This window comes from Gallinula chloropus (assembly GCF_964237585.1).
Source record: "Gallinula chloropus genome assembly, chromosome: 7".
NCBI classification, from domain to species: Eukaryota; Metazoa; Chordata; class Aves; order Gruiformes; family Rallidae; genus Gallinula; species Gallinula chloropus.
In genome coordinates, this window is record NC_140092.1 from 5,828,018 (window position 1) to 5,852,873 (window position 24,856).

At 39.2% G+C, this 24,856-nt stretch overlaps 1 protein-coding gene across 1 annotated transcript in view; it reads right to left on the bottom strand.

The window, feature by feature from the left end:
* FBXL5 (F-box and leucine rich repeat protein 5) overlaps positions 1–24,856 on the bottom strand; it is a 37,063-nt gene that overhangs the window by 10,871 nt on the left and 1,336 nt on the right. Inside the window, exons 2-9 of the mRNA XM_084267054.1 lie at positions 11,748–11,963; positions 9,953–10,048; positions 8,933–9,116; positions 6,427–6,609; positions 3,946–4,071; positions 2,911–3,059; positions 2,635–2,717; positions 261–980 (exon numbers count right to left, since the gene is read on the bottom strand). Coding sequence (XP_084123180.1) covers positions 261–980; positions 2,635–2,717; positions 2,911–3,059; positions 3,946–4,071; positions 6,427–6,609; positions 8,933–9,116; positions 9,953–10,048; positions 11,748–11,963 — 1,757 coding nt within the window. The remainder of the gene's footprint in view (positions 1–260; positions 981–2,634; positions 2,718–2,910; positions 3,060–3,945; positions 4,072–6,426; positions 6,610–8,932; positions 9,117–9,952; positions 10,049–11,747; positions 11,964–24,856) is intronic.

Below are 24,856 nucleotides of genomic sequence, written 5' to 3' on the forward strand. Positions count from 1 at the left end.
TAAAGCATTCAAGTCTGGTACTAGAAATATTTCAAGTACTACACAAAAGTTTTATATATAAATATTTTACTATACTATATATATTATAAATATTTTAATACTATAAATATTTTTAAATTCAAAAAACACCTAAAACTTACCAGAGTTTCTTCAACAGAAGTGTTTCCACTGAAACTAGGCAGATTTACCCCAGAACGACCCAACAAATAAAATCAGAAAACACATAAGGCAGCAAAAATAGCTCAAAACAATCTCCTCACCTGAGAGCACGGTCTGTGATCTGGTAACATCCAGACAGACTGAGAAACTGAAGGATTCGTGCAGTCTCTTCATCTGTTTTTTCACTCCCAGAGTACACAGAGTCTTTTTGCTCTGACTGCTTAGTCCTTGGTGGTTTTTTACACAGTGCAGAGGACTCTGGAAGTGCTCGAATAGTTCTTAGTGCTGTCCCAGCACAACAAAAGGAGTGACCGCAGTAAATGAAGTCAGTAGAAGCACAGTGCTGCTGCCACCCTCTAGTCCTTAACCCATAAATGTCTCTGCTGTAGCAAGAGGCGGAGCAATTAACATGCGACGCGGGTTCCACAAGACAAAATCCTTCGACGTTTCTGTGTCTCCACTCTGCAGCATCTTCAATGTCAGCTAAATCCTCTGCATCCAGCATCCACACGTAGGCAGAGCTGAAGTCTTCTGAGCCATCAGGTCTAGTCCAATGCTGCTTACTCTCCCCTCCCTCGATGAGGCTTTCGTTGCTGATTTCATGCAAACGATACTTCTTGTCCGCCTGCAGCGTAATCTCCCTGTTCTTCCACAAAGCCTTGGCATTCCTGTTTCTGCAGCTTTTCAGGATCCCTCTGTTGTGGTGAGTTGATATGATGCCCAGGGCTCTGGAAATCCTCTCTATAGCCACATCTGTGATTTTTTCACATCCAGACAGATCAAGGTGGCGTAGATTTTGACAACAACCAACTGAAGACCAACTGAAATCAGGGAAAAATATTGGTTTGGTTGAGGGGTTTTTTTGTTAGGCTGGTTTTGGTTTTCTGAACAAAAACTAGACTATAGTTTTTGTTCAGAAATAGGTATCAAAGCTAGATATTAAAAAAGAGTATTTCAGAAATAAAATACATATATTATTTCAAAGAATATTTAAAGAAAATACCTGACAGGTTAGCTGTGATACTCTGAATGCTGTATACATGCCTAAAAAAATTACATCTACAGAAATCTGAAAAGAGTAAGCCTGGGGTTTTGTTCCATGTACTGAGACTTAGAAGTCCAAATTTGCCTGAACAAGGCTTTATATAGTAGATCAGACTGTAAACACCAAATGCATACGTGACAACAGTTTCAAAAAACAGCTTCTGTTGTATATAATGCAGTTAAAGAGGCATCTGAGTTACTAGACATCACAACTCCTCAGAAGGATGGAAAAAACCCCAACTTACTAAACTAGCAAATTTCACCCCCCAAAAAAATACAACTGACATGTAATACTCAAAGCATTTTAACAGTTCTGATTTCTAGTATTTGACTCTCTCAACCCTGGCTGTTTACACATATTGAAATATCAATGTACTCAGATCATATATCTTTCTGTCATTTCCAATTTCTTTCAGAGAGGACAGCTGGATTCCTGAAACACATTCTGTTTACAACATTAATTAGTCCATAACAGTGACTAGGATTAGAGATGGCAATGAAATCGGAGATTTTTATATTGACAAAACCTCACCCCTTCAGCCTTATCAACTCACACAGAAATTAAATCTACAACAACATTGGTAGTCTTACAGCTAATAATGTATGTAGCTTGAGTGATTTTAACCTATCCACAGGTTATATTAACTATTGTTTATTTTCCATAAATGATTATTTACAGCAACCCAAAATAATTTTTCTGAAATTACAAATTGGAAGTAAGTGGAGCAGCTTCATGACAGACTGACAGAAAGCTCACAAAGATTGGTTTCTGAGCCACAGAAATTCCCTAAGGATTTATTTCAAAACCTGGTGCAGAAGTTGCAGTGTGTTGTTACAAGCATGGGTGCTGGTAACATTTTCTGTGCTAACACAGAGAATTCGAAGTAGCCACTGAGTTGAGGTACCACATTAAGACCCACTGGTGCAAGATCTGCATCCGTGCACTATCCCACAGACATCAGTGGCATTGCTGTAGGTTCCAGTGAGACTCAGGAATCCACAGTTACTACAGCTAAGCCTTAGAATAAGAGCCTTAAATAGCATTCGCTCAGTGCCTTGAATAGCAGTGTGTCTAACACTACTACCAGCTCGATCAGATCAAGAGTGTGACTGACTATGCAAAATCCAGGGAAAATTTCAAGTTGTTAATACCACAGCAAAACACAATTATTGTTACAGATAGCTACACACTGACAGGTTAATAATACATATCCAGTAGTGAAGACAGAGCATTTGAAATGGCCATTATGAAGTTATTCTCTTCACTTATAATTCATTCACTTGCTGCTGTGGTTTAGCTCTTCATTAGGTGTGAATCCCGAACGCTTCCCTATTAGTCTCTAGAGGCAATGGACCAAGATGTGCTTGAATGTTTTTCTCACTCAAAAAGCTGGATTATTTATCTGTTAAAGGAAACAACAATTATCTAACCTTTCGAATGCAGAATCTGAAATATCAGTTTGAGTGAGATCCAAATATTCCAGGTTGGGGCAAAGCTCCAAGATCTGTCTAACCTGGAAAAGAAAATGAAGAGTAAAGACACAAGGCAGTAAGGCTGCACACAGCATCACAAGACAACATACAAATTAACATTCTCTTGAATTGCAACTCATTTTCACTGCCCTAGTGTTTTAAACTTGGGCACATCCATTATTAATTAGAGGCTGCACAGCCATAACTATGAAGTGCCAGATTCAAACTGCATACCATTTTGCTAGATACTGCAGAACTGTAGGCCAACACTAATGTCTTCACTGAGGAGCCTACGTGTGGGAGGACATTATGAACTAAGCCATGAAGTAAACGTTTTTCCATTTGTGCTATATTAATGGCATGTGAATCTTCAGCTGCTTCTTCTGTAAAATAAAATCAAAAAGAGAAAGATTTGAAATTCACCTTGCCACCTTACATCAAACAAGTTATGTGGAAACTAAATAAATAAAGCTTAATGAGGCATACGTAAAGCTTTCACTCAACATATTACTTAAGGATCATTTTTAAAGATCTCCTTGGCTTTAACAGTCTTGAAAAGTTAAACTTCAACAGCAAGTAAAAATGGTAAGTCTAAACAGAAAGTTACCACTAAAGGACTTGGAGAAATATTTACTACAGGTTATGTACTGCTCAGGACAGCTTCCACAGTTTCCACCAACTTACCCTATACACTGAGACATTGCACAGAGCATTTCATATCCTATGATATAACAACTTAAGATAAAGTTGATATTCAGACTAGAATGCATTATGATGTGAGATGATTCATCTGAACTTCCTGAACAGATGAAACCTAGCCTCTGCTCCCTCCTAACTTCAGACACATCCCTGTAACTCCTCTTCTACTTGTGCTCATGTTTGCTCTCTTCTAGAATAATTAGTTCAGTTCATTATAGCCAGCTGCCTGCTTCTCCTGCCCTTCACCTCCCCATTCCTTTTTATCAGCCAGCTGGGAAACAGGATGAGAAGAAGTAAAAAAGAATTTTTTTAAGGAACTTTAAGTAGTTGCTAGACAAAACTTTCCAAGTTCTCTTTTTCCAGTATAGGTCTACTTGGCTTAGTAAGCATTTAGTTTAGACAGAACGTGTTACAGTTGTCATTTTTTTAATGTACTGGAACCAACTATGGAAAAAAATCTGTACTTCAAACTGATTTTACAGAAAAGACACTATTTTATACATTTTTTCTTATAGCTACAGCACCTTCAGAAAAAAAGAATAAAACTCACCAGAAATCAGAGCTACCTACCAGATTCATCTATATCAGCATCTTCATCCCATTCCTGAAAAGCACGACTTTCATCTTTTCTGTTTTTCACCCATTCCTCATCAGGTTCTGTCTCAAGATCTGCTGCAGGACCGCTATACCAATCACCTAGTAATTCCCCCCCACAAAAAAAAAAGGGGAAAAGGACAGGAAAAGATAAACTTCTCGTTACTACAGAAAGGAGTGATAAGCTGCTCTGTATACAGTGACCTGTCCTAAAGCTATAAATTAATTCTGCATTCATCTCAACTAAGGTTGGACTGACCCTTCAAATAATTCTTGCCTGATTTATATTGTAAAGCTTCAAAAGATTCCCAGAATAGTTCTGGTACCATTACAGCACTCACCACCTATTATGCTATCCTGAGACACGCCTGTTGTCCTTATTTCCTTGGTAGGGACCGATACGATTGAAAACAATAAAAGAAATTATTATGTAATATTTGGACTGTGTGGGTGCTGAAGTTCTTCCTGGCAGATACATTAACCATCAACTTTTAGTATAACAGTTGGTTTAACACCTTTCCGTTTTCCTCTGGAAATACATTCAACCAGGATATATTATGTTAATTTCTTTTAGTCATTGCACTTGGCAACTCCAGGATCAAGAAACACAATTCCCAAAAGTAGCTTGCTTACAACAGCTATCCAACACTGAATTACAGCGTGTGCATGACCCAAATCAATAGGCAATCACTTTTAGAACATCTGGGTGAACACACTGTTCTAGCTGGTAGGGCATCCCCTCTCCCCAAGGGTTACTGCACAGGCATAATTTATTTCTGCTTTGGGTATACTTTAGTGTGGGGCTTGACATAAGCAATTCTGCTGCCTCTCTCAGCACATACATGCTGAGAACATGTAGGAACAGCTTATCCTACTACCTCACTAGTAGGGGATCCTGCTAACCCCAAAGCAACAGCAGCCCCTGTTGAAGGGTACCTAAAGGAACAAGGTTTCTTAAATAAGCAGCACAGTAACAGTGAAATACTAATTGATTGTCAGCCAACTGAAGCAGAAGGCTTCAGTAACATTTCTCATCAACTTTAACCCATCTAATACATAAAAAGCCTCAGAAGCTCTCTCTGTATTAGAGAAAAAAAAAGTTAGTTTAACTAAAGCCTGTAGTTTTATGTTCTTTTTATGCCCTCTGGCAGTAAATCCCATTTGAGAAGCTTCTATCCAGTTTAGAGCACTTGGGCACAAACTACTGCAGTAGGACAGACAGTGCGTCACGAACTCGCTTCCTGTTGTGCCAGTAACAGGTTTAGAAAGACATTTTAAGCAGTTGCCAATTATCTATTTTGCATACCACTGAAGTATCAAGGCAAGTAGGTTTCAGATTAAAACGAAAGTGTAACCAATGAAACTCTGAAACCTCTTCTCTCCACTCTCATTTGCAGCTAAGGGACAAATCTAGGGTTTTTTTTTTTGTAAGATTTATCCAACCAAAATATTAATTCAGACCTAAGAGTCACTTAAATCCCCTCTGATTGTAGAGATTTCTGGAAGCCATAAAGGTCTGGCCCAAAAGATAATTTTAGCTTTTATGTGTCTCAAAATTTACGTTACATGTTGTTAGATTTCTCCTAAAATACAGTACAGATGGTCTCCTTTTTACTCAACTACAATTGCAATTGTGAAGCCTGTACATCATAGGCCAGAGACTGTTTAATACCCACATAAATGTTTCTATTTGTATTTCTCTATGCTTAAAGCTACAAATATACTCTGGGAAGTTGTAGCTGACACCACCAGAGTACAGGCTATTTTGTCTATCTGAACAGGTATTTTTGCAAACATTACTCAACAAGGGAATTTTAATTAACAGGAGAGTTTGAGAAATGGAAGTCATAGAAAAAATTCAGCCCACACTGCAGGAACGAATCAATACCAACCCCAACATTCATATAGTTTTCTTTGAATATAGAAAAAATAGATTGTGAGGCAATGTTAGAACTCCATTTTTTTTATCCTTCCATTCTGTGGTTATGCCTGAAGCACAAGACAGACCTCTCAAGAGAGCACACTCATCAGGAATTAAGAAAAGAAAAAGATTTTATTTCTACATAGTAACCTAATGAAATAAAAACATTACTGATACAGGTGTAACAGCAGCATTTATCATTCAAAATCCCTTAGATCTTTAAATTAAAATTAAGATGTTGTATTAATGAATATATATACTAGCATTCATACAAGTAAACAAACCTCAGTAAGACTAATGAGTTTCTGTACAAGAGACACTTATGAGCTACAACTAAAACTTTTAGTTTCTGAGTTCTACAAGATAGAAACATGCTTTGGGGATTTTTACCATTTAACCACATTTCAGGACATTACCCTTGACAGAGGCATACTCAGTCAGGTTCACTGCATGTGACAGCCCATAGATTCTCTTCTATAGGCTCTGAAATTCTAACCATCAACATGCTTTCAAAGGAAGAATGAAATTTAACTTACCTCTGGCCCAGCGAACAGGGTAAAGATGTTTCCAGAGAGATCCAGTTTTAGCCAACTGTGACCATTCAGTGCTTACTTGACTACACTGACATAACTCTTGGGGGTTAAGGTAACTGAAAATGGTCAGCATTACTTCAGGAGGAAGATTAGTAATATTTGTGGTGTGCCCTGTTACTTCAGTTTCTGAAATACAGAAAGCATGTGTTAAGTGAAATACAGCCTCACAGTTTTAAGCAACAGTGATTAGGGCAATGAAAAAAAACCCACAAAAACATCTGAAAAACATTTGAAACAATTGTTTGGCAAAGGAATTGAAAAAAACCCAGGTATTACTTCAGCTTTAAAAAGCTTTCAGTGTAATACCACCTTAGACAAACAAAAAAGCTTAGTTCTCTGTTTTCTACTTTCTCAATTTGCTGATTTTTTTTCCCAACCCTGCCTCCCCAAAGAGTGTCCAAAAAAGCCCTGGACAAAAGTAAACTGCTGCTACCCCACCACAGTAAGATGAAAGCAGTATCTGCTATATATGAAATGCTTTTAAAAAAGCACCTCATGACAGAGATGATATATACACCTGCTTTACCACACTCCCAGGAGACAGTGCTAGCCCACAGAATCCACCCACTGGGACCACTCTCAGTGAAAGTGCTCAGCCTTTCTGTGATTGGGACACAGCAAGAAGTCCTTGCCTAACTCTTTGCAGCTGCTTTGTATTTATTTCTGATTTAAAGGGCTAGCACAGACAATTAATTTTAACTCCTGAGTAGTTACAAGCCAATCAGGCTGAACAGCAATAGCAAATATAAAGGCTAAAATTTGATGACTGTAATTCATACTTCAATGGACAGCAGTAGGAAGCATTAGCCCTCCTTTTTCCCCATAGTACAAAGACCTGCAAACCATATAAAATGCCAAATCCAGTGCTATGGCTAGTGGAGGTTTATTGCTGTTTTAAGAAATTTTAATGTTTTGTTTAAAGACAATTTCCTTGAGGAAAAAAATATTTCTAAAATAGTTTTCAGGGGGCCTAAGAAATAGATTCCACAAATTAGTAAATTTACTTTTGAAGTTAGGACACAAAGTATGTAAGATTTTACAGTGAGACAAGGATCAAGTTTCTTTGAAAAAAAGCTTCAGAAGTGAGCATACTGTAAACTTTATCCTGTGATAATCTATTACTACTTCAAAAAAAAGTTAAATGTTACTTCCCTTGATAAATCAATATATTTTTTTCATAGACCTGGCAAGTAACTGCAGGTAAAGAGAATTTCCGACCAAAATGCAGTTAAAATTGCACAGGACTGCAAGCTGGTTTATCTACTTCCATTTAAAAAAAAAACCCAAAACCAAAACAAAATAAACCCAGATGCAGGACAAATACATTCTTCTCCCTAAAGTCTAGAAAACCACCATTGTAGAGTTACTACTGTCCCCAAACTGCTATTCCAGCTAGACAACAGCAAGTAACGCCGTAAGGCTACTTCTGTCACATTCATCTGTTCAGACTCAATAGCATTTCACATCATGGATCATGATCTTTTCTGAAGGTTTCACCTGGAGGGCAGAAAACGACCAGTTCAGTAGTTCAGAGAAGTCAAGTTTCATTAAAAAAAAAATAATAATAATCAATCATCTCATTACAGAAAGTTTTTTCAAGTTTTTCTACTGAGAGCACCACATCTTATCAACACCACAATGTCAGTTCATGAGAGCTTGCTCTCCTCACCACTCTCACACTCCAGTATTACACTTTCAGTACATTAATTCCCTTCTTTGGGGCATCAACTCTTCTTTATTAGTTGAATGAAAACCACAAACATGGACAACTTAGGCTGCTTCAGGAGACATAAAACAAAGCTGAGGTGTGCTTTGGTAGTTACTTGTTTTTTCTTAAGTTTCATCCAAAGGGCACTTACAGATGAGTGCACATTAAATACCCACTTTTAGAACACACCTCTCCTCTGACTACTCCCATGCTGCATGGATTCATTCCCTTGCATCACTCCAGACACACAGTGCATTCCTTTCCAATTCCCAAGAATGCCAGGGAAATCAGGTAGTGGTGTTGGGGAAGGTGAGTTGCTTTTAGTTTGAAATACTGTCAGTTGGCTAGTTGGCTAACCATTCTGTGTTATTAAACCATCAACACAAGAGCTTACAAAGTAGCCCTGAAAACCAAGAATTAATACAAGATCTGCAAGTAAAAGTTAAGATTTCAATTGAAATAGGAAATTAGATGTTAATTATCATTTATGCCTGTTGATTATATCAAATATTACCACAGGAGGGAAGGGAGAGGAAGAAGGTTGAGAACAGGTAAACAGTAAAGTACTATCTACACAGTAGAGTTCCTGAAGTTACAAGACTGTTTTGAAGAAATTCCCATTTTATAAAAAAATCTCCACATTTTATCTGCTAGTACCTAACATTAGGTATGCCACTGCTGTGGCTTTTTAGATAAAAGTTGCAGTTTGAACATTACTTTAAGTGAAATTAGATGCTTCACCTTGATCTGCCTTCTCATCCACAGAATACTTAAAGACCTTCTGAAGCTCTTCTGCTTGATTCCACTTACTAAGACCTCTGAATTCCACAGCCTCCTTCTGTGAGCAGTGCTGTGCAATCACTTTCTTCTTAATATCTTTCAATTCTTCGTAAGTGAAGTATTCCATCAACATTGGCTGAAAAACCTAACACAGAGGAAAAAGGAACAAACTCTGATAAGTCTGGTGCTGACAGTGATAGTTGACAACGTTACAGAGACTTATTAACACAGAATTTCCTGTTTAAAACTCTCTCCAAGAAAAACACGTCATGCATTAAGAGAACCTAAAGACAGGACCACAGTAGTTTGGAGTTCCAACCCCCTGCTTGCCAATGGATCACTGCAGTCTCAGGAAAGCTGCTTAACTGTTTTTTCCCCAACAGAAAAGGGAAGTGATTACAAGTTGCTTAAGCTATGTAACTTATCGATGTACTCACACGTTAGGCAAAGTGGCAAGGTAGGAAAACACGAGACAAGATTTCTCTTGGACTAACTTCAGAAGATTTACTCTCTCGAGAATATGCTTCCCAGTTTTTGGATACCCATAAATCATCAGACTGGCAGTACTAGTCTATGTTTAAAATATAGGTCAGAGGCTGTTTGGGAGTGTCAGCTTGAGTCACGAAGCACTGGCTTACAGAGCTTCTTCCCTTAAAGTTTTGCTACGCATCCTCTTAAGTAACTACCTGCTGCAAACAAATCCCAGCCCCAGTGGACTTTTCTTATAAATTTTTTAATGGACCAAAATTTTCATCAATTTTCATCATAAATTTTCAATATGTTCACTGATTCTCAACACGCCACTTTGCAGTCAGAGAACAAAACAATGACATCACAGTCCTGAATGGGTATCAGCATAGCAACAAAAACAAAGAAATGAGAAATAAAACCCACCCTGAACCTTTAAGCTCTTTGTCTCTATTCAGACATTCCAAATGTCAAGGAAGATCAACACAACGTTCAAGGACGATTTTTACCTACCTCCTCTTCCTCTTTCATATGAGGAAGGAAATCCCTGGTAAAGGCTTCCAATCTCTCCTTCAGCTGTTTCGCATAGTTCAGCTGTTCATATTCATTCTGAGAAGAAAGAAAAGATTTAACTATTATCTAATCTCACCATTTATTCAAGGATTGAACTGTTAAGTAAACCAGTGTTTCAAAGTAAAGCCCACTGTGCCTTCCCCATTGTGTTTGCTCTATTTCATGGTAAGAACACGTTCACTTATGACAGTCTGTACTGACCTGTCACTAGGTGGAACAACATATTCCCTTCCTGCCTGAGTCCAATTCATTTTGTTATTAGGTATGAATTCACTTGTCTAATCACAGATTTACTTTGGAGCAAAGACTGCTCTGCCAATCTGCAGTCTCACTCAAAGTATGAGACCAATCTGAGTATTTGCATGTTTTGCGTAAGAATTACTCCAGGACACAGCAGTTCCACCTCATTTTTTTAGACTGCAAACATTTTATATTAGTTACTCTACAATTCTAGCTTCCAAATTATAACCAGAATTTATAGTCAGGCATGCTCTACAGACATTCACTTTGGAAACAGAAAGAACTCGATGTAACTGACTTAAACGTAGCTTGTTCTCTGTGTCAGTAATAAAAAGCTGGTTCTGAAGTCTGCCCAGCAGTTACAACACACTTGAGTTCCTCCTTGCTCTTACAGTAAGTGTTGTAAGTTTTTCTGTTCAAACTTCTATAACATCAAGAAACCCTGACTATTGCAGGAAAAAAAGCTTATGGTATTGGTTTAAATTAAACTAACCAGACTCTCAAAAAAAAAAGTTAAACCATTAACATTATCTAAAGACAGAAAAAAAATGTTTTTTCCAAACTCAGTAAGTTAAGTAACAGAGCAACACTAGCATCCTAACAGAAAATGTGTAAAACAAAGCTAAATGTTAAATTTCCTCTCTCCTTCACTTTCCTTTCTTTCCTGATTCCTTACTGCAAATGAGACAAAATTTAAAGTTTGGATATGCACAGGGAAAAAAAAAAACATTTTCAGGATTTCCAGGTTAAAAACTGCCTTAAATAGCAAAATGGAATCAATCAACAGTATATTTAGTATTTTTCTTCTGAAAATATGGACCATGTGTAGCAGAAATGTCACATGGGACACAAAATTGTTACTGGAGACTATAGCTCAGAGCACAGGAAGGGGGAGTCAAGCTGGGTATCCCAGAGGAATGACAGAACAGAATTCAAGTAGGATTCTAGTGGAGAAGAATCTAACAACTTTAAGTTGTGAAAAAGTCAACTGGAGAGTAACATTCAGGATTTCCTGAGGACTGAAACATTAGCAGCATTACCAAAGAACCGATTACTGGAAGGAGTACATGACTCACAGAATAAAGCAAAGCTCTTTTTTTTGCACTTTTTTTTTTACAAAAATACAATGCTGTGTGCCACAAAATCGATACTCAAGGATTCCTAACCAATTAATAAGTAATATTATCTCTATAATCAGAAACTGTTATAACCAATGAGCAGAGCAATCTTTCTATTTCCACGCTGCCTCTCCAAAACACCTCCAATTATGCCACAACACAGAGAACTTTCACTAGAAATTTGGCACGTATGATGAACAGAAAAAGACTTTGTGCTTCTGACTGGAAAGTTTTCACCACTGTACCAAGAACACACAAATGTTTCTTCTTCCTCAGTTTATACACAGAGAGTATTAAGACAAGCTGAGGTTAACTAATACCTAATCACTTGTGTCCATTTTCCTTTGGACACAAAGCCCTTCTTACAGTCTACTTACCTTCACGTTCTTTAACCCTTTCTCAAAGAGGCTAAGCATCTCTGAGAGCTTGTTGTCCGAGTGCACGTTGTACACCGTGCGGCTGCGCTGCTGCAGCAGACCAATGATACACTCGTTTTCAATCTGCTCGTGCATTTTAAATTCCTTGAATGTTGCATAAAGAGATTGCAGAAGAGCCCGAAAATCATTGTTGTTGGAGAAGTTGGTCTTGGAAAGCTAGAAAAGAGAAGAGCTCATTAAAAAAAACTAAAATAGCACCAATGCCAAGTTAAATCCTTCGAACAGGTATTGGGCTCCTGTTATTCACAGCTCTCATAACATATAAAAGTTTAAAACTTTCAGTTTTATGAAGAAAACTGGCAAAAAAATGAATTTGCAATTTGAACAACTCAAAAGCCATCAAAAATTAAAGAATGCTTTTCGTTTCAACCTTCAAGCACAATAGAAAAAACAGAGATTCAAGCGCATAGATAGCAATACACAAGCTAGTCTTCCATTGGAATAGTAACTTTTCCATAATTTCATTATTATTATATATAATTTAATAAAACTTATTCCAGAAGTGGGCAGAATTAATATTGGCATGTGAAGATTACGTATTAAGAAGCATTTATATAATATCCCTATTAATAGGACTTATGTATGGATCTGATATAATATCCCTACTAATAGAACTATGACAGAAATCATAATTATTTTAATCTTCCTTACTGATTTGCCATTTGTTTCTATTTAACAGGAACTGACAGAAATTCTCTATACAACCCTCAAACTTGTTTTGAAACTTTCAGAAATCCATTCTACATGGTCATTTCACATATGCTTCCTCTTACAGATTATTAAAACAGGACACCATTTAGACTAGGAATTCTGTTAACTCCCCAAAACACCCTAAGAGAACAATTTTCCAACAGTGTAGTGCTTTGCCAATGAGTTTTAAGTAAACTAATGGAATTAAACTGCACAATTTTCTGATTTCCAGTGGTAACTATGTAACTGCATTTCCTATCACAGGCTCAGATTAAGGAAAAAAAGGTCTAAGTTTTATTAATTTTACAGGAAACTAGTCACTACAGCAGTTAAATAAAACCTAATATAAGCAATAATGTGCTTCATAAAGAAAAGCATGTTATATTTGATCACACAAATTCTGAAGGCAACTGCTTCATTCTACACAAACAATAAGAGCTTAATAAACCAGTGAAGCAGCATGACAACTCATTAAAGGAAGATCATCCTTGAGAGAAGGAGGCAGTTGCAGCTTTAGCATTAAGAAAAGCTCTGACTGCCCAGAGCAGCTGTGGCTGCCTCCTCCCTCGCAGCGTTCAAGGCCAGGTTGGATGGGGCTCTGGGCAGGCTGGGCTGCTGGAGGGTGTCCCTGCCCACGGCAGGGGGTTTGGAACTAGATGCTCTTTAAGGTCCTTTCCAACCCAACCCATTCCACCATAAGCTAGTGAAATCAAACTCATATTTAAGGAACCTAAAGCAATCTTGTGAAACCCTGAGATAAACAGATGTAGAGAGATTTCCTGATAAAAATCAATGTCATCTCCCCCAGCCCAACAGGTACCTGAAAGGCTCAGCCACTTTCCCAGATCTACACTGTAGCCCCTTAGTAAGCAGCCATGACCACAGCCCCAGAGCCTATGTCCTTTAGGGACATGTTATTCACTAAGAACATCACCAAGTGAATGCAAACTACAGTGGCTGTTAGATAAGGTTTCCAAGGGAAGAACCCATAAATCACAACAGCACATACTTCTAGGTAACAAGTTAGTGCTGGTTTTGCATACATACAGTCAGCATTAGCAACAATACATTTTTAAAACTGCATTTTCCTTTGGTGATTTTTTTTTCCCCATCATGTACACAGTATTTTTTCCCCATCATGTTCTATTCCACATGCAGCTTCACGAATCATAGCCTCCAGCAATATACATGAGCAAGCATTCTAAAAATAAAAAATATTTTAATTAAAATTTAATTTAAATTTTTAAACCACTGGAGCATCCATAGTTTTTGTAAGCTAAGGGGTTTACTAGAAATGGAAATATGAGACATACACTCATACATAATATTTACCTACATAGAAAACAACCATAAATTGAGCTATCCAAAGCTTCTATCATAAAATAAATACACTTATTCACTCTGACACTGCATTGCCACTTCCTGGCAGCTACTAGCAACATAACCAAAACACGCTGGACATCTGCCAAGTGCTTACACAACCCCAAGTCAGCTGTGCATGTTGTACGTTACATGCTGTACATATGAACAAAATGACTGTCATTATGGAACAAAACCAACATTTACTCAGCCTCAGCAGTGACAGAAAATAGGGCAAAGTTAAAGGTTAGGGGTTTTTTTCCCCCCCCAGTAGCTTTTAGGCCAACTATTAACAGGCCAGAAGAAAATTCATGTGTTAGGATTTGAGGCACACGTTGTGACAGATGTGTCACAAACGGGAAGAGACTTGATTCTGAAGATCTCTTCTGCCCTATGCTATGCTCAGAGAATGCAATAGTCAGAGCAGTGGTACAAGATGAAACCACAGGCTGGACTTCCCACACTGAACAGCAGAAGTCTGAACAAGCACAGGAGATGGGAACAGAAATACCTCTTCAGGATAACCTGCTCGCCTCCACCCATTTGTAATTCAGACCTCAGTAATGATGTTTGGCTTCTAAGGTAGCATTTCACCTCATCAGGGACTGTCTCAAAATCATTCATTCTACCCGTAAGGACAGATACATGAAGTCAGTTCCCAGAGACTCTTTTTCCCTTGAATCCCCTTTCCTCCCAAACACTTGGCATTCTGATTGACAAAAATATAAACAAGGCCAAAGGTGCAACAGGAAGGTTGGACAAAGCTGTTATATTTTGCCTTTGTGTTAAGAAAAGCCCAAAACCAGACCAAAACAACACATTGATTCTGACACAAAATAGCACCTCCTCATCCTCCTGACTCAAAAAGCTTTTCACGCTTTAAACTTCTGTTGAACCTATGATCATCCACAAACCTGGAATAAACACAGAATCCATTTGTGCATCCATCTTAAGAGTTCTGGGTATAAGTGTATTGTTATAGAAGCCACTGTAAAATGAAATGCTTGCATATTCACCTCTGCTACTGAGGCTTCCAGCAGATATCCAAGAGATTATGAACTTTGGAGAGGATATTGAAGTTTAACGACTGTACTTCAATCAGCGATCGGTACACTAAAAAGGTCAGCCTAAGCTAGGGAAAGCTGGCTTTTCAGAGGACAGGTAGCCTAGCAACAAAATCACTTGGTCAGATCTGTAATTTCATTACCAGGACTGATGAAGTCTTATGAGAGGGGACCAAGACTATTAACAGACAGCAGCTGCTCCACTCTGATGTCCACTTTTCACCAGCTCTACCCCAAGGAAAACTAGTGCAGGAGTTTAGCAGTGCAAAAAGAAAGCCACCCTCCCACATCCCAAACTTTGAAGAACAATCCCAAGACAATGGCAAGGGGAGGAAAATGGATTACATTAAGGATATTTGCCAGCTGGTCAAAAAAATAAACCACAGTACATGTGTGACCCCTGAGCAGGCTTGAAACACACCACACCAAACAGATTATCACAGCCACAGGTGTTAGAGATACCTGGGGGTGGTCTAGACTTTTGAAGACAGTACATTTAAACAATTTTAAGTTACAACACAACTGCTTTTGTGTTTGGAATGCAAACTTGAACTGAGGAGTGGCACCACAAGAGAAACAGTCATGGTGCCTCCTGAAGCCTGGTGACAGATCTGTTGCAGAGCAGCACAGGGGAAAGGGACCTGCGGTCCTGGTAGACAGGAGGAAGACCATGAGCCAGCCAATTTTCCAAGAAGGCCAGTGGCATCCTGGGTTGTATTAGAAGGGGTGTGGTTAATAGGTCAAAAGAGGTCCTTCTCCCCCTCTACTCTGCCCTGATGAGACATCTGGAATATTGTGTCCAGTTCTGGGCCCCTCAGTTCAAGAAGGGCATAGAGCCCCTTGAAAGAGTCCAGGGCGGGGCCACCAAGATGATTAAGGGAGTGGAACACCTTTGTCATGAGGACAAACTGAGGGAGCTGGGTCTCTTTAGCTTGGAGGAGACTGAGGTGTTTATAAATATGTAAAGGGTGAGTGTCAGGAAGACAAAGCCAGGCTCTTCTCGTGTTAGGACATGGGGCAATGGGTTCAAGCTGGAGCACAGGAGGTTCCATGTGAACATAAGAAGAATCTTTTTCAATGTGAGGGTGACAGAGCACTGAACAGGCTGCCCAGAGAGGCTGTGGAGTCTCCTTCTCTGGAAACATTCAAACCCTGCCTGGATGTGTTCCTGAGTGATTCAGTCTAGGTGACTCTGCTCTGGCAGGGGGGTTGGACTAGATGATCTTCTGAATTCCCTCCCAACCCCTAACATTCTGTGACATTTAAGAATTCTACAAAATCCAAATAGCCTGAGCAACAGGAGAAACGACAAAGAGTCAATCCCATTGCAAACTCTGAGAAACTTCAGAGGCCTTTGGCTGATGCTGGGATACTCTAAAAGTAGCCAGGAGCTGTTAAACTCAGTACTAGCTTTATTAAACTCTTAAAAAAAAAAAAGCCAGAACACATCAACCTTATTCCATGTGCACTGGGGAAGGCACATCAATGATTTAAGGGTCACTGTGGTGCCAGCAGTGAAGTAAAGCATGAGGTCACGAAATGCACCAAATCGGTTCCAAGTAACAGCATGACAAGGCAACAGTCACACTAACTGCTGTTCCCCTCTGAAGTTCTTCATACTCATCTGGTCCATGCAGGTTTTGCCATACACAATACTTAAAACCATGACTAAAAAAATTAGGTTAGAAGTGACACGTGCACTAACCTTATACTTATTAAGAAGCTCTCACAAGTTTTCTGCCATTGATTTAAGATCTAGGGAATCCACCCTTCCTTCCAAGGAAGAAAATACTAATTCTGAATTAAGAAATCACTTTACGGACATCTTTTTTAAGCCTCAAATTACACAAAGAATAGCTATGCTTGAAAAAAATCTCTGTACTTCAATCTTATACCAGTTTTAGGTGAGTGCACAACTCCACTGGACTGAGAGAGCCATTAACGTGGTCAAGGTGACAGCAGAGAGAGATATAGCAAAAAAACACCCTTCCTTACTGTAAAGTATTATTTCATTTTCATGCTTCAAGAACAAGACAGCAGTACCAGCAAGATGAACAGTAAATGCTATTTATACAGTGCTTCATGTTCATTATACTCAATTGAAGGTAATTGTGTGTTCAAGTCCTGCATCTCCTGTGTGGCTCTAGTGCTTCCATGGAAAAAAACCTAAATGTCCTGATAGATGAAGACAGAGATATTTCTATCCAAAATATGAAGAAATTAAAAAAAACTCGTGACTGCTACTTAAAATCACCTAGCAAAACACAGTAATATTTGGTTTCTGGAAGCATTTTCCATATTTGCCAACATGGAAAAGTGTCTTCCAGGAAGCAAATTAATTTTCCAGAAATGTTAAGTTTTCAGCAGGTAAATTGAAAGTTATTTTGTAATATTTGTGCCAAAAACACAATAAATGAGTGGAAAAGTTTGCTTCTTTCTTAATGAGTGGAAAAGTTTGTTTCTTTCTTAACAAGTATCCAAGCCTACTATTAACCAGCAAGGAGAAAGTAGTAAACAGGCATAAAGAAAAAGTATGCTGCTCTTATCAGACTAGCTCAGCAGTAAGCAGTGTTCTAACCTTCCCAGTTAGAAGTATCTCTCTACTCCCAGCTACAAGCTGGAAAACAACAAAAACACAAGGAAAGAGAACAGGGAAGGCAAAACTGATTTTTCCACTCTGCCCAAAGACTTCACAGAATTAAAATGGAATAATTACTCAAAGTAAGTTAGAAGTGGCTAAACTCACAAGCTGCTCTATTTCAACTGAAGGTATCTCCCAACAGCACCTGTAACTTCTCAACAACTAGCACTAAAAACTGTCTGGAATGTAAACAAAAACAAAGAAATGTAATTTTTCTTCCTTTTCATGTATCATCACAAGTAAGATTTTGATACATATTCTATATATTCTGCTTTCTGGGTATAACCACTGTGTTCAGTAAGAGCTACACAAGCAGCTGATAGTGACTGGAGGTGAAATAAAGATACAGTATTCGTGATGATCAGTGCAGATTAGATTTCTATCACTGCTTAACTCAGCACATTCAAAACTTGCTGGAGCCAAAGTTCTGTGGACTCAACTCAGATCAATGTGATGAAGTGCTGAGCTCCTTTACTGAAACACACACAGAGCTCATACAGGTTCCTGTATCAGTGCAGGAGTTACAGTACATTGCTGTTGTTTAGATGCTCTGTTCACCTGCCTTACAAACGTCTCACTATTGCTAATAATTGATTAAGATGACACAGTCACTTACTTTGTTTTTAAGGCAGTTGTCAGCATTCCTGCAGTTTGTTACCTCATGGATTTTCTTGCAAGCTCCTGTTCTCACAGACATCTGCTCTCCTGTTACTGCACACCAACATGTCTCCACCAGCCTCCCCAGGCCTGACGACATGGGGGTCAGCAACAAACCTGGAGGGGCCACAAAACCCATTCCTCTCACAATGCACTGCTACACTAACTCATTAAAAAATTGTAAAGTATTATTCATGATGGAGCTGTCAGGCCACTTGGATTTAAAAAAGCTAACGTTTTTAGAATTGAATAGCACTAGGAAGAAGAAAAAAGCAGCATGGCATCAGCAGTCATCTACAACCTTTCACTCTTACATTTTTAGGTATAATCCCTATGCATATGCAATAGCACTAAGATTTAAAGGACAAGAACTTGGACTGTGCAGAGATATTATCTCACTTTTATGAGTAAGAAAATGGAGGGAGCATAACAAGGTGTGCCTGCATCAACACCAAGAGCATGCAGTTTCATGCTATGCTTAATCTGCTGTAAATTAGGGCGTGGGGATGGAAGGAAACAACCAGAAGCAGCAGCCCTGCCCCTGCTTCAAGCTGTACATTCCTACCACTTCCCTCAAATATGCATTAGAAATTATGCAGCTGTGAGATGAATCCATTTGGTGTACTGACCCAGTAAAGAGACATGCATTTGCAGTGGGTTTTTCTTCCCCTGGTCAGTGCACCAGCCTTACAGCCAGACAGTTACATGCAACATCTTAGTTAGGAATCCACAGTAAATTCATCTTATACTGTTCCCCAGTGAAGAGCTATAGTGCCAAGATAGCCTAGCAAAAATGGCTGACTGCCCTCTCAGCATCACCAGCTCCTTGGCTGATCTCTATATAGAGGTATAGAAGGTGAACAATATGAGAATTAGCTAAACTACTTCACACTCTGGCTGTTCGGATGTATGAAGCCTTAAATCAGAGGAGTACTACAGGTTTTCTACCCTGGGTGCTTTTCTTGGCTGTGGGTCAACCCAAAATAACAGTAATTAGGCAGGCAGGCAGGACAGGATCTGGCAGAACTCAACAAGAAATCAAAACTTTTCAAACGCCCATCTCTAAACCTTGTCTATATAATCCTGTTCTCTGTGTAATCTCATAATTTGTTTTGCATCTTAGCCTTTGAGTTAATACAGTGTTTGTGTTCCCCCCTCCCCTTTCTTTTTGAAAGGCTGTTGCAAGACTCTAGTTAAGGTAGAGTTTTTTCCCCACCAAAGAGTACAGGCAACAGGGTAGGTAAAATCTTGTACTCTGTATTTTGAAAGGCTACGGTCAAGCTGATAAATACCAGGCATAAAAGCACAGTGAAGGTAGAAACAAACTCCTGTATTTTCATTTTTGTTTGGGTTCTTTGATATCACACTCTCACAATATATTAATTTTGTCTAATTGGCACCTGTAGATCAGTTTTTGAATCATTAAGGGGTTTCAAAAAATGACAAAACAACATGGGACTGACTGCATCAAGATTCTCAGTGATGAAATAGCCAGGAGGGTCAGACCCCCTCAGGGACCACATCAGAAAGCACAACTCAGGAAGCACTGGTAAATCAGCTGAACCTCCTCCCCCATATGCTTTCCACAAGAAGTTATCTACCAGGGAAGATGGGCTGTCACCAGGCCTGCAGAGATGAACCCAACAAAACATTAAAGAAAAGAAGTGTAAGGCTGTGAAAGAAAAGGCCTTAAATGAAAGCATGACAAACACTTCTAATGATGTTGCAGCACATCTCTCACACATTCTAGCTGCCACAGAAGGCTTCTTTCCTGTCTTGGATCCTGACACAGATGCTTCCTGCTAAAACCTGGTCTTTTGGCCTTCTGCCAGGACAGATTTAAGGTCCCAGGGGTGAAACAGCAGCAGCCACAAGGCTCTTCTCCACTCTCCCACTGCAGTAACTCACAAACATCACCAAAACACTCCTCTGCAGCAGTCTCACTGCAATTTCCTAGCAGAACTGAAGGTGGGCACTGGAAAAATTCACCACTCCAGCTTAATCCACCTTGGGCATGAACTGCAAAAACAAATAAAAAGCCAAGTTCCTCAAGAATTACAACTCATGGTCTATTTAAGCCGTTAAAGCATATCCTAGAATAGCCACTTAAAACCTGTACCGACACCAACAGACACTACAGGCTCTACCTTTTTAGAAAGCTTTTTTTTTTTCCCCTGCACTACAGAGGAGGAGAGAACAAATTGCTGTTGCTTAAAACAGAGAAGGGCAAAGGTGGGTTATTACTGCTCTCCAAAGCAGGCTGGAAGAGAGGACAAGAGAGCAACATGCAAAAGGTAAACAGAAAACTTCCTACAAATCAAGAGCAAAAATAGGTTCTAGGCAATTACCTGGAACAAACACTGCTACTGTCTCTGGCATAAGAAAATACCCTCAGTTTTTTCTTATGAAGGCCAAAAAGAAGTCACAAAAGGCCAAAGCATCTGACTGTTAAGAAAAAAAAGGTGGTATTTTGCTGGGAGGGGCGGGAAATTGTGAGAATGTTTGCAGTGGCAGCAAGAGCTAAAAGCGTCCTAAAAAAATATAAGCAAAATTGTTATGCAGGTCTGAGGAGCCTCACTTAAACTCCAAAAATGTTTTATCACTGTTTGTCCTCCATTTTAGACCTCCTTTGTCACTTTTCTTGAAAAGCATTTGCTTTAAAATGTCGATGTTTAAAAAGACGTTATTACTTTGATTAACCTTCAAAATATTCTTACGCATGAAAAATTCATTGAGAGGTCTTATTTCCCAACAGGTACATCAAGGAGCTACTGAACAATACATCCTCCAGAAGCTAAAATGGAAAGACAGGTGGTAGAGTGTCTGATTTAATACCCAGAGGCATGGAGAGCCAATGGCTCACCTACCTCTGGACACTAAGGAGGAGGTTTAATTCCCTTCCATCAAGGAGGAATTTCCTTCCATCTCCGGCCTGCAGTGACAGCGTAGCCCACCCTGGGCAAACTTATTAGCATTAAGCATCCTGAGTAGCTGTTTATTCATTCTAAACATAGGTGAAGGCAACTGCTTACTGCTCCAGAATGTTAATTGGCAATAACCAAATACTATGAATTACATATTTGAAATGGCAGTGGAAAATGAATGGCAGCACACCAAAATACTGAAAAAGGATTTCTAAAGTAGAACAAAAGTTTATCAATATTTGTTGATTAGAAACAGAAAGACATTCTTCATGGTACATGAATTTTCTACCTAACTCCCTGCCCAATGCTTTACAATGTTAGTGCTACTTAATTCAGTAGTATTTTTCACTCCTAAAATGGTTCATCTGCACTATCCTTACTGCAAGATCACAAAATTTAAACACATGAAAACAACTCATTTTCCAAGGCCAAAGCTTGCAAGGAAGAGAAAACAACTGAAGCACCACAGATGGCTACTGAAGAAAGACACAGAGAAGTGCAAGTTATCAAAAGAAACCATTATTATGAAAGACAGAGGAATGTTTTTTAATTTCATAGAAGTTTTTAAATGAGTGCTAAAGGTAACCAAAAACTTCCCACTGTGGGTGAGCAGAACAGCATTTAAACTTCAAACAATCAGGACAGAAGATGCAGAAAAACAGGGGAAAAGTTTATATATACTTAGATAAAAAGAAAATGGATACTTGAAGTCCACTATTTGACAAGAAGGGCAGAGATGACAACAGCAAATTAAATATCTTTGATCAAGTCTTCATAAGGAAGAAAATTAGCAAAAAGTCTTATGGCAATTAATTTTGAACAAGGAACCAAAATATAGGGTAGAAAAAATAGTTAAAATATGTATACAAGTTCAATGCATTCAAGTCAGCAGAACATGACAAAATTGGTCTGAATTTCCTGGAAGAACTAGCCAACAATTACTGAACCACCAAAAATAACTGCAAAGATCTTTTGTAGAAAAGTGAGGTCAGTAGACTTAAGTCAGGCAAACAAGAGGAAGGACCTGAGATGATTTTGATCAAACACCCAAACGTTTCGCAATAAAGCTGAGCTAATAAAGCAGCTGTTTACTTCTCCAATGGTTTAGTCTTCTTCCCTCCTCTCATACTGCCAACCTGGTTCTGGAGCTTGTTTGACCTCTTAGTGAGCCTGTTCTACTAAATCATTTTTCGCTTCAACGCACTAGAAGAACTAACTGCTCAAAGGGCCAGACAAGCACTGAGGGTATCATCAACAACTAACCCTTCCAGCAGCAGCTAGGTCTTAGATCTACTCAGCCACAGTAGGGCATCTCCCACTATGTTTTGGAGAAGGACAGAAAGGCGTGAGAACAAGTCATGGATCACTGGTAACTGCATTACAGCATTAACTAAGAGGATGAGGGGTTTTTTTTCCCCTTTTCCTAAAGTTTGCTGGACGATTCTGTAGCAGGAAGATTTGCAAACATGCTCTTCAGCTGCAGTTAACTCCCCAAGACAGCAGGAAGTTTGAGAACCCATAGAGCAACACCAGGTGTCTTGTCTCTGGGGAAGGCCCTGCCAAAATTTAATAGCAGTACTCATCTAGACTAGAGCCTGCTACTTGAGTAGCCTTGATCTTGAAGCTAATAAGTAAAACAACCGGCCAGCACAGATTAGTTTAGAACAACAACAAAAAACAATCTGATTTCATTTTTATAACTAAACTACTTGAGAGGGAGGCAATCTTTGCTATAGAACATGGTATCTATTAAGGTTTTTGATACTGTTTTGCCTGACAAGCTACTACAGTCCACAGAAAATCACAAGGTAGCTCAAGCACTTGCAACTAATGCTCCGAAGCCATAGCTACCTGTGTTTCCAGCCAAACCACAGTGGTGTTTTACAAGATCACAATGCAACAAGAGAAACAGTCTCTGCTGGAAACCCACACAGTGACCCAGACAAGTGCATACTTCTACGTATGGGACATGAGTCTTAACCAGAAATAGGAAATTCGATTATCAGTCCTCAGAGAGGCACAAAACAAGTATGCTGCTGTTAAAAAAAAAATGCACATCAAGTAAATCATCCAAAACACATCTGTTCTACTCTATCCAAAACCCTATTTTGCACAACAGACATCAGGAAAACAGACGTCATCAGGCAGAGGTTTCACAGTAGTTATTAAGCCAATCTAGTTGCTGGCTATCATGGTTCCACCCTCCTCCTCACACTGGCTTCAGCACTCATCTGACCAGTGCTTACTGGCAGCACTGCATCAGCAGAAAAACTACCCTGCTTCAGAAAAAAAACAAACCAACCTGTTTTCTGGCAGCTTACAGCCTTCTATGACTCACTTGGAGTGCTGATGGGAGCAAGACAGGCAGGCAGTTGTAACAGCGGCGGTCAGAGAGCCTCAGCGGTTACAGAGCAGCCACTCCGCTCTGAGGAGAGCAACAAGTACACCCAGGTACAGAGCGCCCGACCCACACGGTGGAGGAGAGAGAGTGAGTCAGGTTTGCTTAGCCCAGAAAACAGGTAAGTAAGATGGAGGACACGGCTGCAACCTGCACAAGGTCTTCCTGAAAACGAAGAACGATTCGCTAGGGACAGGACAACAGAATCCGCTCTATTTGTAGCGAAGATGACGTCAGGCATTAGGAGAAGCGTTGTGACTATGAAGACTGCCTGCTGTAGCACTCCGCTGCCTACAGGGGGTACCTGCTCGGAGGACTTAAAGGATCACAGCAGGCAATAGATGTGGTAACTTTGCAGGTTTTCTTGCAAAACAGAATTTCAGTTGTTATTATCCAAATCCGGATACAACAACACAGGTAAAAACTCCACCTAAGAACCCAGCCAACATGTGGTGAGATCTCTGCTAGCAACAGTTAAATAAGAAGTAGGATAACTTTCCTAACGCATCTAAACATCCAATTCACTGTCCCATCTCACAGCAAGTCCTGGAAGAACAAGTTAAAATGTGTTCTCTGTTCTAAAGGAAGTACCTGCATACTTCACCCATCAGTAACATTATAGTTGTTCCCCTGAAGAGCAAAGCACAGATACATCCACTCCACCCTCACTAGCATTTGGTGGAGTTTACTACATTCAGCAGCTAACACACAGCAACAATACTACAGGTCAGAGGGAACAGGAGGAACAGCAGGTAACCTGTAATTCACAAAATTAAAGACCCCTCAAGGACAAACTACATTTTTAAAGACATGGCTTTACAGATTATAATTGCTATGTAAGCAAGAACTGCAGTCTTATCTAATTACAGCACCTCAATCACACAAGAAGGAAAGTCAAACACAGTTCAGAGAGTTTTTTCTGATGCAAAGCAGTGTTACTCTAATACAAAGGTCGCAGGCCAGGCACAGCCTCCAAGTTCTGAAACAGGGTTAAAGGATGCAAGACTGAATACTTTTCAAAAAGCTTGCTTTTTTCATTCTTGCTTGCACTTCTTCAAAAGAAGGAAGAAAGTATATTTTTTTTTAGAAAATTAGAGATTACCTTCATAGTTTTAATTCAATTTGTTAATACTTAGGAAAACCAACCATTCCCTGGCCCATGCAGTTCTACTTTTATCAAGTCATGGTAAGTTTGGTCAAAACTTTGTGGGAGGCTCTGTAAAAGTGAGGGAAATGCCTCCCTAAAAACAAAAAACAAGCCCAGATGACCACAACATGTGGAGATAGAAACAAAATGTATTCAGCTGCTATCAACA